Source organism: Panthera pardus, unplaced genomic scaffold (genome assembly GCF_024362965.1).
Source record: "Panthera pardus isolate Hobbes unplaced genomic scaffold, ASM2436296v1 HiC_scaffold_24, whole genome shotgun sequence".
In the NCBI taxonomy this organism is placed as follows: domain Eukaryota; kingdom Metazoa; phylum Chordata; class Mammalia; order Carnivora; family Felidae; genus Panthera; species Panthera pardus.
This window is the reverse complement of record NW_026526810.1, coordinates 57,045,094-57,063,299: the sequence shown is the minus strand read 5'-3', so window position 1 is coordinate 57,063,299 and position 18,206 is coordinate 57,045,094. Positions and strand designations below refer to the sequence as shown.

Here is an 18,206-nt window from a genome sequence, read left to right as displayed (position 1 = left end):
AGTAAATAATTGGAAATAATACCTGTAGAAGAGGTAAACAATCCCTCATTCTCTGTTCTACTAACAAAGGGGCCGGTATCAGTGGCCAACATCTGACTTGTTGCCAGGCAGCCCAGAGTCATCTCTGATCAGTTCTACACTATTATAATGATTTAATTAATTAGTCAATAATACTAAATCCTAAGACAAAAACTCTTTGCTTAATTAACTTCTCCCTGTTTTCTTAGGATGCCCAACATTTAAAAATGAAGCTGAAGGAGTAGAAGATGACTTACAAGTAAGTAGTTTGCCTTGAGAAGAATTTTTTTTTTTTCAACGTTTTTTTTTTTTATTTATTTTTGGGACAGAGAGAGACAGAGCATGAACGGGGGAGGGGCAGAGAGAGAGGGAGACACAGAATCAGAAACAGGCTCCAGGCTCCGAGCCATCAGCCCAGAGCCTGACGCGGGGCTCGAACTCAGGGACCGCGAGATCGTGACCTGGCCGAAGTCGGACGCTTAACCGACTGCGCCACCCAGGCGCCCCGAGAAGAATTTTTTTTAATGTTTTTCTTTATTTATTTTGAGAGAGAGTGAGAGCATCTGCACACTGAGTGGGGGAGGGGCCGAGAGAGAGACAGAAGAGAGAATCCCAAGAAAGCTCTACACTGTCCGTGTGGAGCACAGCGTGGGGCTTGAACCCACGAACCGTGAGATTATGACCTGGGACAAAATCGTAAGTTGGACACTCAACTGACTGAGCCACCTAGGCGCCCCAAAAGGAATTTCTGAACATAAAGGATATGGAGGAAGTCACTAACTTTAATAAATGGACAACTTATATTAATTTCTAAGAACATTTCTAAGACACTCTTTTGTCACCAAGTACAGAGAAACAGAAACAATATGATGTCTGGGAGTGTGTGTGTGTGTATGTATGCATGTATTATAGAGAGAAAGTTTGTTTTTATTCACTTTCCTTTGGTTGATTTGTTGGTGGTGGTGGCTGGTTTTTTTGGTTTGTCTTTAAAGGAATTGGCTCAGTGATTGTGGGGACTGGCAAGTCATAAATGCACAGACAGGCATGCATGGCAATTCTTACACACTTTGACGTTTCAATTTTGAGTTGGAAGGCATTCTCATGTCAGACTTCCTTCATCTTTGCAGTGACCAATCTCAGTCTTTAAGTCTTTTTGTAATGAGACCTGTCTGCTTTATGGAAGATAATTTCCTTTACTCAGAATATACTGATTTAAATGTTAGTCACATCTGAAAATACCTTCACAACATTTAGACTGGTTTGACCAACAGCTTGGCACTGTAGCTTCGCCAAGTTGACAGATAAAATTAACCATCACATATAGGCAAGGTACTTACATAAAGAATTCACAGAAAAGGAGTTACAAATTGTTAATGAGCATATATGAACAGTGGTAATCAGCAGGTAGAAATTGACACTCTCCCATACTGTGTCTGTTGGTGAGATTGACCACATTGATGCCTTGCTGGAGAAAATGTAGATTGGTTGATCCTTTGTAGAAGGCGGTTTGGTAATATGTATTAAAAAGCCTTAAAAACAGAAACATGAATGCCTGTTGATCTAGTGAACCAATTTCCAGTGATTTATACTAAGGAATAGAGATACACAAAGATTTTTTTATACACAGATCTTGGGGTATATTTAAAATATTAATAAAAAATAAGCTATTTAAATAGAATCTGAATTAATAAAAAGTATATCTTTGTCATGCAACCATTAAATATTATTTATTAAGTTGCTTTCAATATATTGATTAATAAAAATATAAAAATTATATGGTTGTTATCACTACTCACTAAAATGTTAAATGTTTTGTTACTTTTGGATTGTGGGATTCTGAGCTATATGGCTTCCTTTTTAGTACTTTTCCATATTTTTCAAGTTTGATACAATAGATATTAATACTTCACAACAACGTTAGAACAGTAAACCCAAATTTGTATGTATACCTTGTATTAATAATCATTCATATTACTGTAAAAATAGTTGTGACCTAAAGACATTGCAAAATGTTTTATGTGCATTTATAGTAAGAAAATAAAAATTTTTATTTTGGAAATTTTGAGAAATATAGCAAAATTTAGAGGAAAAAACATAAATATGCTGCCATCCACATTAGCTACCATCCACATTAACTACCATACATTTATCATATAGACTGGGATTTTTTCCATACACATAAATGTATATTCACATGTGTTAATTGTGATATCATTATACTATAGTCTTTTTTTGTCACTTAAATATTTGATAATATTTTCTGTGTCCTTAATTACTTTTACAAGTTTATAATTTTTAATGTTTTTATTTTTATGTAATTTGTTTTTGGTAGATGTATGATAATTACCGATTCCCCTGTTGTACATTTTAGAGTTCTTTTGTGTGTTTAAATATATGAATCTGTTTATTTTATTGATGGTTATTTATTATTTTAAAAACACAGTGAGTTGCAGTTAATTAGATATAAGAAATAAGTAATAAGATGAAAATAATAGTTTTTACTTAAGTGTTTTAACAAAGTTCCATTTTGTTCTGGTATCAATCAAAATATGGGGCTGGAAATAGAGGAACATTTTCTGGATTGCCTCCTATGATGAAAGTAAATTTGGTTAAAATTCAATTTCAAAAAAGTAGATTTTCACATACCAACACTGTCCATTACATAATGGCTGTTATTGTAGTATTCTTTTTTTTTTTTTTTAAGTTTATTTGTTTATTTTGAGAGAGAGGGGGAGAGAGAGAGAATCCCAACTAGGCTCCACACTGTTAGCACAGAGCCTGATGCGGCGCTTGATCTCACAAACTGTGAGATCATGACCTGAGCTGAAACCAAGAGTCAGACGGTTAACTGAGCCACCCAGGTACCCGTTAATATTCTGATTTGGTTTCACTTCATTTCTGTATATAGCTTTATGTAAAGGAAAAACTGCTACAGGACATAATTGTTTGCACTACTTTGTGCATATAACAGTCAGTGTGTTTGGTAAAAACTATTGTTTTCATACTCTCATTTGCTATTAGTACTATAAATGTCAGGGCTTTGGTATGGAGTAAAAAATGGGGAAGATACGAATGAGAAATAATAAATTTATCATTGAAGCAGACAAAATAGTAAAAAGTTAGAAATAGGAGGAGGCTTGGGGCGCCTGGATGTCTCAGTTGGTTAAGCGTCCGACTTCGGCTCAGGTCATGATTTCAGTTTGTGAGTTTGAGTCCCGCGTCGGGGTCTGTGCTGACAACTCAGAGCCTGGAGCCTGCTTCAGATTCTGTGTCTCCTCTGTCTGCCCCTCCTCTGCATACTCTGTCTCTCTCTCAGAAATAAATAAATATTTTAAAAAATGTTTAAAAAAAGGAATAGGAGGAGGCTGGTAAAGAAAATTACTATATAACAAAAAGCAGCAAGAGTAGTTCTTCTGTTAGCTCCTTGGGATCTCTACTTTGTAGTCACATATCTCCAGTGCTCTCAATCCAACATGTTACATACACACCCTAAAAGAGTTATTTATATTTTAACTTTGTTAGACACACTTGCTTGATTTTTATTTTCATAATAAAATAGAAAATACGCAATGTCACTGTAGACTGTAGTAATAGGCTTCCACTTAAGTGTAATTTTACTAGGAGCAATTTTTGTATCGTTTTAATTTTTTTCTTTTAATTTTCTTTAAAGTTTATTTACTTATTTTGAGAGAGAGAGAGAGAGAGAGCAGGAGGGTCGGAGAGAGGGGGAGACAGAATCCCAAGCAGTCTCTCCACTGTCAGCCCAGAGCCCAATGTAGGGCTGGAACCCACAAACCCTGCGATTATGACCTGAGCTGAAACCAAGAGCCAGACACTCAACTGACTGAGCCACCCAGGTGCCCCTCAAGTTTTAATTCTTGATTTTACTTACTATGGTATTTTAAAAACAGATTCTTAAATTCTTTTCCCTTTGATGGAATCTAATTCTCCTCCCCCAGAGTGTCCTTTATACTTAGTTGTTTGTTAACAAAGGAACTATGGTAGGGGTGCCTGGGGGGCTCAGTCAGTTAAGACTTCAGCTCAGGTCATGATCTCATGGTTCGTGGGTTCGAGCCCTGCATTGGTCTCTGTGCTGACAGCTCAAAGCCTGGAACCTGCTTCAGATTCTGTGTCTCCTTCTCTCTCTGCCCCTCTCGTGCTCACTCTCTCTCTGTCTCTCAAAAATAAATAAACATTAAAAAAAAATTAAAAAAAAAAAAACTATGGTAGAAATCACATAAGGCGTGACTTCCAAGGCAGCTTCTTTCCGGTTTTCTTGGTTTATCTGTACTAGAAAATGACAATTGTCATGTCATGAGGACACTCAGCAACTCAGTGGAGATGCCCATGTGGTGAGGAACTGAAGTCTTGTGATAGTAACGATATTAGTGAGCCATCTAGGAAGCAGGTCATTTACCGCCTAGACAAGCCTTTAGAAGACTATCACTTGAATGTAACTTCATTGGAGACTGTGAGCTAGAACCTGTTAACAATTAAACTGTTTCTGAATTCCTGACTTACAGAAACTATAAAATTAATGTTAAGTGTTAATCGAAGCCTTGAACTTTGGGAATAATTTTTTACTAATACAGATTTAGGTACCCCCAAATGGGGTGCTGCCATAGCAAATACTTTAAAATGTGGGATAGACTGAACTTGGTCAGTAGATGGAAGCTTAAGGTCAGGTGTTTGAAGAGACTGCCAGTGAAGGCTTAAATGAAAATAAAATCATATTAGAAACTGGAAGAAAGGGTATCTTTGTTATACAGTGGCAGACAGTTTAGCAACACTGTCACCTTCAGTAATGTGGATCCTTTAGAAAATGTATCTAATGAGCTAGGTGACACAGCTAAGGAGATTTTTAAGCAAAAGTTTAAAACTGTTGCTTGGTTTCTTCTTTCTGCTTATGGTAAAACAGGAGAGAAGAGAAGAAAGGGCTCCTAAACAATATGGAGCCAGGACCCGATGGTTTGAAATTCTCATCCTCTCAGTATGTCCCACTGTGCTGAGATTAGGAAATGGCATCCAGGCAAAGGTCAAATCCAGGGCACTCTCAGAATACCTTTGTCTAAAGATGATGAAGCTAAGTGTGTGACATACAGTCCTCTGTTAAGATCTCAGACATATCTAAGGTATGCCTCCAAGAACTTTTCAATCAAAGTCATAGGGCTAATTAAACAGATTAAGGATGTCCCTTAGTAGGAATTTATAGTAGAGAAGAGTTTATCTCAGATTTGTGACTGCTCTTTTTTGTCAAATGTGTGAACCCCAATAAGAATCCCAAGAGACCCACAGTATTTTCCCTTTTTTTTTAAATGTTTATTTATTTTTGAGAGAGAGGGCAAATGAAGGAGGGACAGAGAGAGAGAGAGAGAGAGAGGGAGACAGAATTTGCAGCAGGCTCCACACTGTCAGCGCAGAGCCCTATGTAGGGCTCGAACTCACGAACTGTGAGATCATGACCTGAGCCCGAAGTTGGACACTTAATCTACTGAGCCACCTAGACATCCCCTACAGTGTTTTGTTGTGTTCTGTTTTTTCTTTTCTTTTCTTTTCTTTTCTTTTCTTTTCTTTTCTTTTCTTTTCTTTTCTTTTCTTTTCTTTTCTTTTCTTTTCTTTTCTTTTCTCTCCTCTCCTCTCCTCTCCTCTCCTCTCCTCTCCCCTCTCCCCTCTCCCCTCTCCCCTCTCCCCTCTCCCCTCTCCCCTCTCTCCCCTCTCCCCTCCTCCCCTCCTCCCCTCCTCCCCTCCTCCCCTCCTCCCCTCCTCCCCTCCTCCCCTCCTCCCCTCCTCCCCTCCTCCCCTCCTCTCCTCCTCTCCTCTCTTAAAGGTTTTATTTATTTTTTGAGGGAGCGTGAGTGTGGGAGAAGTAGAGGGCCAGGGGGACAGACCACCCGAAGCAGGCTCTGTGCTGACAGCAGAGAGCGCAATTCAGGGCTGGAACTCAGGAACTGTGAGATCATGACCCAAGCTGAAGTCAGACACTCCCCCCAACTTAGCCACCCAAGAGCCCCCCTCTCACAGTGTTTTCAAAGGAGTTAATTTGGCAGAAGTATCACCAACTTGGATTGAAGAGTAGCTCTTTAGATCCAAAGATTCTACTGGTAGGAAGCAGGTGAAAACAACTATACACATGTGTGTGAATATGGGCTACTTTTCATAAAATGGAAGGGTGACTCAGAAGAGAGCCCAAATCTCCAAGGCCAGAGCCAAGAACTATGGAGAATTATTTCTAGATCCTAAATTCTTTTCAAGCAACTTGGAAGATGTTTCTACTTTGATTTCAGAATTACTTTGGATCAGTTGACTCCATTGTTGTTCCCATATTTTTAAATTTTGTACAAGATGGTGTTACAGCAGTTTTCCTCTGCCTGTCCTACCATTGTATTTTGTGTATGTGTGGGGCAGATAATTTGTCTTTTTAGTTCACAGGTCTTCACACTGGGAGAAATTGTACTCAAAGGATTGTGCTTAAGGAACTGTCCCCAAGAAGTTTCATCTGTACATGGATCTATTTAGATCACAACATCCTGGATGTGAAGTTGTTGCTCTAAAGGGATGAGACTTTTGGGGGAGTCTTGGGAGGGGGTGAGTGTATTTTGCATATGCTGAAAAATGTTAATTATTTGTCCAAAGAGTGGTGAACAGTAGTGATCATAAAATATATCCACAAATTATTTCATAGTCCTCTCTTCCACTCGAGTCTAATTGCCCTCTCTTGAGTGTCACTGTATGTAGTGACTTACTTCTAACAAATAGTATGTGAAGGAAGTGAGGTTAGGTCGTGAGATTTGTGACTTCCATCTTGCTCTTTCTATCACTGAGTCTGGGAGAAGCTTGGTAATGTGCAAAGACACTTAAGCAGTTCTGAAAAGAGATGAGACCTTGTTTCAGCAGCCAGCACGGAAATGGGTCAATCTTGGAAGAAAGTTTTCTAGCCCTAAACAAGCCTTCAGATAACAGTAGCCGTGGCTATTACCTTTACTGCAACCTAATGAAGGACTGTGAGCCACAACCACTCAGCTAAAGTGCTTCAAAATTTCTCACTCACAGAAACTGAGATAATAAATGCTGGTCTTTAAAGCCGCTGCTTTGTGGTCATTGTGCAGGAATAGCTAACCAAATACACAAGCAGAACAAGAGCTAACATTTGTACTCCTGTTCCTTTAATCCTAATCGTCACCCCATTCTCAGTTTTTTAGATGGTGTCTAGGTTAGGCTAAATTCCATCTTTCATTAATAGAAGAATGTGTTGTAATCTTAGTTTTATATAACCCTTTTATAACTAAGAGTATGTTCAGGTAGGAAAAAAGTCCTCTTTATTACTTTAAAAAATTCTGACCTGATTATGTAGTACATTAACCTTAATTATATCAATAAAGGGATGGTGGACTGAGATGCTAACAAATATGTGAGATAAATTTTTCTGACCTTCCTGTTTGAAAATGTTTAAAGAGAATTGATATCCAGAATTAAAACTGCTGAAGAAAACTCTTAAATTTACCTTAGTACCATTTATTTCATGATATGCCATAGTTTTTATGTGTCATTCTTATTTTGGAATATATTGGAGGTTATAAAGTATTTTAATTTATTTAACCATTTTATCAGGAGTAAAGTACATCATTGTTTTGTAATTCACCTGTGGGCTTGGCATAACTAAACATTGTAAAATTATTTTGAATACAAATTGCGATTTATAGTAGTAGCTATGCCAGGTTTACTTTATTGGTGATTATTTGCAAAGACAACTAAAATGGTTATTTATTTATTTCATTTTTGAGGCGGGGGAATGAGAATGTGAGCCCGGGAGGTGCAGAGAGAGAGAGGGGGACAGAGGATCCAAAGCAGGGTCTGTGCTGTCAGCACAGAGCCCATTGCGGAGCTCAAACTCACGAATTGTGAGATCATGGCCTGAAGCTAAAGTCGGCTGCTCAACTGACTGAGCCACCCAGGTGCTCCACTTAAATGGTTTTTAAAGAGTTACTCATTATCCAAATTTTTTTAACCCAGAGGAGGTAATGATTGTGTTTTATTTAGGTCATCAATGTCTTCAAAGGCATTAAATAACAGAGTGGAAATTCTCTCCATTTCAAGTATTTATTAATTTATTCAACAATTATTTGCGCACCTTTTCTGTTGTAACTATACTAGACATTTGGTTATTTGCTGGTGGCTGCCCTTCTGCTTTCAACAATTTAGTGTCTTTATTAGGCATCATAAATCAGAAAGATGTCTACCTTTTTATTTCATACCCATCTTTGAAGGGTTTTAAGACACACCATCATTTGGATTTAAAATCACACCTTGCTCATCTTTAATCCTTCATGTTTTAGTGCAGAGCTGATCATGTGCATCGCTGTTACCAACAAGGATTTTTAAAGAAAAATCTTGAAAGTTAGGATTTTTAACCAAAGCTGTGATAAGATATGAATGTTGTATTCATTGGTTTTTTTTCTTTGACTGTTTCAGTGAGCCAGTTAGGTTTGTTTTATGTTTGTTGTTGTTGTTGTTGTTGTTGTTTTTAATGCTGGCTCATATTTGTTATAAGATCATTTTTACAGTGTTTCTCCAACCAAAGAACAGCTCTCACTGTTGAGATGTGCTAGATTGGTAAGAAAACTCATAAAACTCACCTCAACAGGCTTGTGGTTCTAAGAGGAAAAGGTCTCAGATTTCATGCTTTTGGGAAGAAGAAAGAGGACACTGACACCTAATTGGTCTGAAGTGAAATTTGTCTTATTTTTTCTTTTGGCCACTGAGAAATACTTGACTTACTTTGTTTTAGAATTTGATAGTGGTTTCTAGCCACAATGATTTAATGTAATTTTGTTACAGGAGGGGGGATATGAATTGTTCGTGTACTAATTTTCAAAGGTGATAACATTTTAATAAGACTTTATATCTAAGAACTAAGTTGATGGATAGGCATTATTTAGCTGGCAAATGGATGTTATATTATTGTGACCATTACTATCCTACATTAAATACTATCTCATAGTTAAGTTCCCAAAGCCTTAATATATTTCAGGTTGAGTTTTATTTGTTATTTAACAAGGGAGCAAAAAAACTGTATAACCTTTTTGCATGTTTTGTTATTTACATTTTTTCTTGACTCTTAGACTAATACATCTTCATGTAGACGATTTAGATAGATAGAAAATTATAAAGAAGAAATCAGGGATCATTTAATTCCTATCCAGAGATAACTGCAATTAATATTTCGGGTACTTCTGCCTTGGTTTTTCCTTGTTCTTTCATATTGTATTCAGATATATACTTCTTTTTTAAAGTGCCATAGGACCCTGTCTCTTCTTCAGTTTGTGTGTGTGCGTGTGCGTGTGTGTGCGTGTGTGTGTGTGTGTGTGTGTGTGTGTGTGTTTGTGTGTGTGCGTGTGTGTGTGTATTTTAAAGATTTTAAAGTAATCTCTGTGCCCAGCATGGGGCTTGAACCCACACTCTGAGATAAGAGTCACATGCTCTACCAACTGAGCCAGGCAACCTTTGATTCTGTTTTGAAAGGACTTTTGTTTGTGTTGGTGATGATAGCAATGGTGGTAGTTGGAATTTAAGTAGTATAAATCCTAAAATTTGAACCCACACGCAGTCTGACTTCAGAGTTTTTACATTTAGCCATTATAATCATACAACTCTGTTAAACAATTTATTTAACCATGTTTTATTGAACATTTACTTTATTCTCCACAGCCTCTTACATTAATTTTTGTTAATATTTCTGAGTGTGACCTTAGGATAAGATCCTAGAAGTAGATTTACCAGTTAAAGGATTGTATAAAGATTTATATAGTTACCAGAAACTATATAACTGCTGCCTAATAACTCAAAATCAGATTTACAGACAATAAACAATTCCTGAAAACCTAACACCACATTTAAGTCAAAATAACTAAATTAGAAAAATAGTTTAGTTTGTGTGTTGATTAATCGAAGGCAGAGGACTTATTTTCTTTTTGCTGTTTTTGCAAGACATTGTATCTTGGTACATTTCTCATATTCCTTCCATATTGTTTTATCACTGATTACTGTGCTCAGATTGATTAAACAAAATTCTGTATGTGCTATTAATGTTTTTATACAAAGCTTCTAGACAAATATAAGATTAAAGACTCACAGGTTAGTTTGTTCTTACCCTGAAACTAATCAAAGAAACAAGAGAAATCTAATGAGTAGAATAGGAGACAATTGTCAAATCTGAAATGAATTGCTGCTGGGTGCTACACCAAATTATTAATGGTGATTTTGCTGGGTTTGTGGAATTGTTGTAATTTTTTTTCTGTGCTTCCTAAGTTTGCATAATTTGAGTCTATAATTTTAAATGCCAAAGAATTCGGTAGTGTTTTTAACTTATGCAGTGCAATAATATAATATTTCTTTATCAAAGAACATTTAAAAATCGTTCCATCATGCTAAAATAAACTAATAGTATAATTATTAAAATCTTCTCTTGTTGGATTTAACCCAGCCACACATTTTTAAACCTGTGTTTTGTGATCTACACCTACAAGAGTAAACTTCTTGAGCAATAAGTAGACTGTGTGATAGCACTTTTTTTCACACCTGATTATTAGTTGGGACTCATATATATAAAAGGTTTGCAGAACAACGCTGTTTTCTCTACTCATTTCTGCAGTAAGAAGGGACAAAGGGAAGGAGAGAAGCAAAGACTTTCTGTTTTCTCTGCAGCTGTCATCTAGCCTTATGTTCTGATAGAGAGCTACAGCTGGAATTATTTTATTGCTTTACCCAGCATCCTTTTGCCTCTATGTACAAAATTTCAATAGTAGTCTTAGGAAAAGAAAAAGCTAAGCAATCTCTTAGCAACCATAGGAGAATAATTACTATACCAGCCTCTGAGAGTGAAACAGATTTCCACTGTACATTAAATACTGGCATAGGTTACTTTACAGATAATATAGTTGAGTGTATGCCAGCACAATCCTAAGAGCATTGAATGTGGGTGTGTATAAGTGCTGTAGACAATTTTTTTTAAAGCTGGAGGTCATGCAAATGTATGTACAGTCTTTACACATATCATGTGTTACATTTTGTGGTCTTGTGAAAGATTTTTGGCATTTCCCACCACCTAACTTTAGAATATATGGTCCCATAGTAATTGTTACTTTTAAGGAGTTGTAATTTTGTTAAAAACATTCAAATTTGACTAAGCCTGAATATTTTTTACTCAGTTCTGTCCAACTTAACAAAGCGTTTCGGTTATTATTAATTTTAATTATGGAAATAGTACAAATAGTCTGGAAAACAAAATATTTTTCTTACTACATTGGCAAAAACTGTTAAGTTGATAAGGCCCAGTGTGAACAGAAATGTGAAGAAATGGTCCCTCTATCATATGCTATTGAGGGGTTCTGAAATGATACATAAGCTTGCTCTAGAAGGTAGCTTTGTAATGTAATTGGAATATATGCATATTCTTTATTCAGTAATTCTATTTAGGGAAATGAATCCTAAGGAAATAATATTACCACTGCACCAAGATGTATGTATAAAGTGGTGCATTGCAACGTGTATAACAAAATGGAAGCAGTCTGAATGTCCATAATTAGAGTATTGCTTATAGGATAGATGACCCACACATATTGAACTAATTTGCAACCATTTCAGAGCACAAGGTGTGTTGTTCCATATTGACATGGTAAGAGATCTGTGGTATATTGTGAAGTTAGAAAAAGTGTATCCACTGCATGGATAGACTGTCTACAATACAAATGGAACCATAATATACGTAGGATAGGAACAAATACACATGCACCAAGAAGTCTGGAAGGATCTATGTCAAATAATAGGTGCTATTCCATGGGGTTGGAATTATGGGAAGAATTTTTTGCATACTTTGAACTTTTATAGTTCCTAAAATTATTTTTTGGGGGGGTGAAGAGTGTTTTGTGTACGAGTTCTTGTTCTCCTTTTTTTTTTCCTCCTGTTAACACATATCTATTCCCAAGAGTCTATATTAATATCATATGATCTGATTTGTGGATGTTTGCATATTACAGATTATTTATATGATACTCACTATATACAGACATAATTGTAAGCTCTAGGGATAAGATATAGGTAAAGTCTTCCATTACTAGCTCATGGGAGAACTATAAATAAAAGAATGCTTAGAATACAGGGTGGTAGATAGAAGTATTTTTGAGGAACTTTAGAAGGAGGGAATGATTTTCTTGGGAGTGGGTCAACAAAGACTTTTAAGAGTTTATACCTGACATTATAAAGAGTTTTTCTTGTGGAAAAATTGAAATCATTGTGGGCAAAGGAAATGACATGTACAAAGAATCAGAAGTGTGAAATGTCAGGTTGTGAGAAACAAGTAGATCAGTATTTCTGAAACCAAAAGATTTGAGGATGAAATAATATTAGGAGCCATGGTAAAGTAACAAACCTGTGCATTCATTTGTTAGTTTTTTTGTTCATTCTCAGAATTTCTTATTTGCAGAAAGAAAATAACTATGTAATTTTTAGCAAGACTTATCCATCATAGAAATTAAATTATATATATATATATATAATATATATATATATATATATATATATATGAAAGTTGTGATGATGCCTGGGCTTGGTGAGGATATGGAACATTGTTTCTGGGTATGTGAATTGTTAGAACCACCTTGGAAACTAGGTGGTTGGGTTTTTTTTAATTTTTTAAAATTTATATCCAAGTTAGTTAGCATACAGTGCAATAATGATTTGAGGAGTAGAATCCAGTGATTCATCCCCTGCATGTAACAGCCAGTGCTCATCCCAACAAGTGTCCTCCTTAATACCCCTTGCCCATTTAGCCCATCCCCTCACCCAAAACTCCTCCGGCAGCCCTGTTTGTTCTCTGTATTTAAGAGTCTCTTATGTTTTGTCCCCTTCCCCTTTTATATTATTTTTGCTTCCCTTCCCTTATGTTCATCTGTTTTCTATCTTAAATTCCACATATGAGTGAAGTCATACGGTCTTTCTCTAATTTCCTTTAGCATAATATACTCTAGTTCCATCCATGTTGTTGTAAATGGCACGGTTTCATTCTTTTTGATTGCCGAGTAGTAATATTCTATTGTGTGTGTATACACAACACACACATACACACACACACCACATCTTCTTTATCCATTCATCAGTTGCAGGACATTTGGGCTCTTTCCATACTTTGGCTCTTGTTGATAGCGCTGCTATAAACATGGGGGTGCATGTGCTCCTTTGAAACAGCACACCTGTATCCCCTGGGTAAATGCCTAGTAGTGCAATTGCTGGGTTGTAGGGTAGTTCTATTTTTAATTTTTTGAGGAACCTCCATACTGTTTTCCATAGTGGCTGTACCAGTGTGCATTTCCACCAGCAGTACAAAAGAGATACTCTTTCTCTGCATCTTCACCAACATCTGTTGTTGCCTGAGATGTTAATTTTAGCCATTCTGACAGGTGTGAGGTGATATCTCATTGTGGTTTTGATTTGTATTTCCCTGATGATGAGTGATGTTGAGCATCTTCTCATGTGTCTGTTTGCCATCTGGATGTCTTCTTTGGAGAAGTGTCTATTTGTGTCTATTGCCCATTTTTTCCCTGGATTATTTGTTTTTTGGATGTTGAGTTTAGTAAGTTCTTTACAGATTTGGGATACAACCCTTTATTTGATATGTCATTTGCAAATATCTTCTCCCATTCCATTGGTTGCCTTTTAGTTTTGCTGATTGGGAAACTAATTTTTATTATGTAAACTAGAATGTATGTAGGTGTGTCCTGTGATCCACCATTTTCATTCCTGGATATTTACCAGAAAAACTCTTGCACGTATATACCATGAAGCCTGTAAAAATATTCTTAGCAACATTGTTTGAAATAGCAAAAAAATTAACTGTTTCATTTTAGGCTAGTTATTTAATCTCTGAGCTTTACTTTCTTCATATGGAGTAGAGAGATAATAATACTATCTACTTTGAAGAAATGCTGTGAAGATTTAGATAAGCTAACTCAAAGTACTTGGGACAGTATCTGATACTAAATATGTGTTTGCTACCATTGCTACACAGAAGTGAAGACTTATGAGCTATATTGCTATATATGTCAACATGAATAGGTTTCACACACAAAAAATGAAGTCTCGTATAGCATCGTATCAGTCAAATAAAATTCAAAAGCATCTGTAACTAAATATTGTTCAGCGATGACACTTGCATGATAAAAACTTCAGAGTATGAAAAACGTTTTCCTGCTGGTGATCCAAGTAGGACATGAAAATGTGGAAAAACTTGTACCACTTATTTGTTGTGTTGGTTATATTCTCTTTCTTTCTTAAGTAACAAATATACACATATTCATGTCATTATTTATATCGTGTATGTATAGTCCTTTATATAAAGTATTTCTTTGGAAATGTCAACAGTTCAGGGTATATCCTTATGTAGTATTGATAAAATTTTTAAATATCCATCCATTTTATCAGATAAATGGGATCATGTCATACTGACAGTTCTGTACCTAGCTTTTTTCATTTAGCAGTGTCTTGTGAGTAATGTGTAAGATCTTTTTTATGGCTGTATAGTATTCTACCAATATATATATATATATATATATATATATATATATATATATATATATATATATATATATATATAATAATTTTTATCCGATCCTCTGCTGATAATAACCATAGGATATTTTCTTTTGGGTTTTTTCCCTCTTTTTTGTTTAAAAATAGTACTACCATGCTTTGTATGTATATCTGTATGTACAGTCACTTTCTCAAAGAATTGTATTCCCACCAGTGCTGTAACAGTATACCTCTTTCTCCATACCCTTGCCAGCATAGAGTATTATTATCTATCTTTTCTAGTCTGTAAAAAATTTGGCATTATATATTTATGGTTTTAATTAGGAATGAACTTCAGTCTTTTCCTATATTTATTGCCCATTTTTCCCCTATGAAATAAAATTAAACTGTATCTTGTATGTCAGTGTTTTTTGGGAGTAGTGAGCCCATTTCTACAGATTCATGTAAATTATATTTCTTATGAAAGTGTTCCTCAGACAGTGCTGATTTTCTTCCCCTCTACTCTCCAGTATGTGTAGGGCCCCCCCCCCCCCCCAACAGAGCTTTGATAATTGGAAATCTTAGAAGGGTTATGAATAGAAAAGCCAGTAGATGTGTATGAATACCCTTACCCACGGCTGGAAATGAGGAGATCAGTTAAAAGGCTACTGAAAAAGATAGCAAAAAAGAATATGGCTTGCGTGAGAGAAAATGGATTTGAAAGATAACCAGAAGGTGAACTTGGAAAAAATTGGGAAGAGTTTTTTTTAATTGACAAAAAGATATTTTGCATGAATCCAGAAGGGTTTGGGGCAAGTGTTGAAGAATGTCTCTCAGTTTGGTAGTTGAATTATTTAAATATTTAAATAATTATTAAATATTATTATTATTTAAATATTTTGATATTTTGATAGAATACATTTATATTTCAAAGCATTACAATTATATATCACAGACAAGGGAGAAAATATATACCTAGATTTTTAAGAGTAATTTTGGTCAACATAAAAGTAAACAAGCTCTAGAAACACTGAAAAATTACTCCTGATCATACTATCAAGGAGAGGTGTTAACATTCATCTTATATGCTTTTAATCTTTTATGGTTATGATAATACCATAAACAAAGTTTTATATATTGTCTTTTTAACACTAAACATTTCCCCATATAGTGGATATTGTTTATAAGCCTAATTTCAAAATGGCCACTCCGTATTCCATTAAGTGGGCATACCATAATTTATATAACCATTTCCTCATTTTGGGACATTAGGGTTCCTTCTCCATTTAATGTTGAGAGTAATCTGAGATGGGGCACCTGGGTGGCTCAGTTGGTTAAGGGTCCAACTTCGGCTCAGGTTTGTGAGTTTGAGCCCTGCGTCAGTCTCTGTGCTGACTGCTCGGAGCCTGGAGCCTTGCTTCAATTCTGTCTCTTCTCTCTACCCCTCCCTCGCTCTCACTCTGTCTCTTTCTCTCTCAAAAGTAAAATAAACATTTAAGAATAAAGAAAGAAAAAAACTAATTCTGAGAAAAATACTTTGTGCCTAAAGCTTCTTCCATTTAGTACTTTTTTTTTTCTTTGCTGGATTCAAGAATTTGTCAAAACGTTGGGATGTTTTAAAAGATCTGATACATTTTACTAAAATTGCTTTTCAGAAATTATTCTTCCAGACTTTACTCCTGGGTGTGGAATCAGCAATGAATAAGAATTGCCATTTTACTTATCACCACTTTTTTTTTTTTAACTTTGTCAGTATACATCTAAATTTATAACTTGCTGAAGGAGATATAATTAAGTAGTAGGAAAATACTGTTTAGGATTCTATAAAAATGTTTTAGTTTGTTTTTCACAATTCCTGGATAATGTGTTTCTTGTAGATTGTAGACTCTATTTTCATACATTGAGGATTGGTGTGTGGGGGGGGGGATTGTTTTTATCATATTAATTAAGCAGAAGATGCTTTAGTTACTTAGTTATTTTATTAGCCAAGATCCATTTAGGTGTGTAGTTGTAAATTCAGTGTGTGATGTGAAATATATCTAGTTAGTAGGTTGATTTCAGCTCTTTTGGTAAACATTTTTAAGTAGAACTAAATCATTTGTTACCCAAACAATAAACACATTTTTATTTATTTAATATGAAATAATCAGCACTCTTTGTAGTTCCCTTTAAGAAATAAGTGTATTCTTAATCAAAATGAAATGTGTTACTGCTTAATTTGCAGAATATAAGCAGAATTAACCCAAGTCAAAAGTAAAATACTTGGGTTATATAACTATCTTATGTTTGTTCAGATATGGATTTTTCAGTAGGCTTTATTTTATTTTACAAATCTTAAATGACTCAATTAGATTGGAATTCAGTAAAAGCATCCTGATCCAAATAGTTGTCATCATTAGAAGCAAAATTACTTAATTACTACTGATATTATTCTACTGCCTCCTCTTCCTACTACTACAATAATAATTCAAGCTTGTGTATAGTTTTTAATATATTGAGTATCTCTGGTAACCCCAAAGTTACTAATACAAATCTACCCAATTTATAATAAAATAATAATTTAGAGAAGTTAGTTGCTTACATTTTATACCTTAGTTGGATGAGACAAGTTTCCAACTTAGGCCCTTTATCTAAGCCTTCCCCCGACCCTTTATTTTCTTCTATTCAATTTGCTTACAATTTTGGAGAATTTTTTGGATCATTTATTTTCAGAACTGCCTGGAACATGTAATAAATATATTACTTGATTTTTTTTTTTTTTTACTGTTTCCAGTTTTGATCGTGCATTTTGATAGAATGTTGCTGGCTAGTATTTAGCCAGCTCCTTTCCAATAATTAATTTAGCATTAACTGTCATAACACATTGGGACAACTATAATGAAAGTTAGCTAAAAAGAACCATTAACTGGGTTTGGCATACTTAGTTTTAAGTGGCAGTACATTCTTCTATATATATATATATATATGTATATATATATATATATATATATATATATATATATATATATACACACACACACACACACACATATATACATGTATATATATACGTATGCACATGTATATATGTGTGTGTGCATATATATATATACATATATATCTGTCTATATAGATATAGTGTGTGTGTGTATCTGTGTGTATTTAATATGTATTTTTGAGAGAGACAGAGGATCTGTCAACTCAGAGCTCAATGTGGGACTCAAACTCAGCTGAAGTTGGACACTTAACCAAATGAGCCACCCAGATGCCCTTCAAATACATTTTTAAAAGTTTAGTTGCTTACTCCCTGATAAAAGAATAGCTTTTAGTTTTCAGAACACTTTCACATATATTATCTCACTAAATCCTTGGCAATCCATATGATAAAATAGCAGAAGTATTAGAAGTATTTGGTAATTGAGAAAACAAAGTTCCATAGACATTAAATGTCACAAGGCTACTTTGTTCCAGAGTAAGGACTAGAATGTGCATTTATAAACTAAAATATCATAGATATTTTATGAATTTTACTGCCTAATTTTAGAGCACTAAATTTTTAAATCTTTTTTTTTTAGAAAAATCTTTTAAAGGTTTATACCTTTAAGATTATTAGCCATATAGTGATTACTCTGAATTATTTTAGATTAACC

The 18,206-nt window shown here is 34.9% G+C and overlaps 1 protein-coding gene across 2 annotated transcripts in view; it reads left to right on the top strand.

Annotated features, from left to right (window-relative positions):
• The window catches only part of SPRED1 (sprouty related EVH1 domain containing 1), a 136,518-nt gene that overhangs the window by 97,511 nt on the left and 20,801 nt on the right, over positions 1–18,206 (top strand). For both annotated transcript variants that reach the window (XM_053889206.1, XM_019442612.2), the window contains exon 4: positions 228–277. In XM_053889206.1, coding sequence (XP_053745181.1) covers positions 228–277 — 50 coding nt within the window. The remainder of the gene's footprint in view (positions 1–227; positions 278–18,206) is intronic.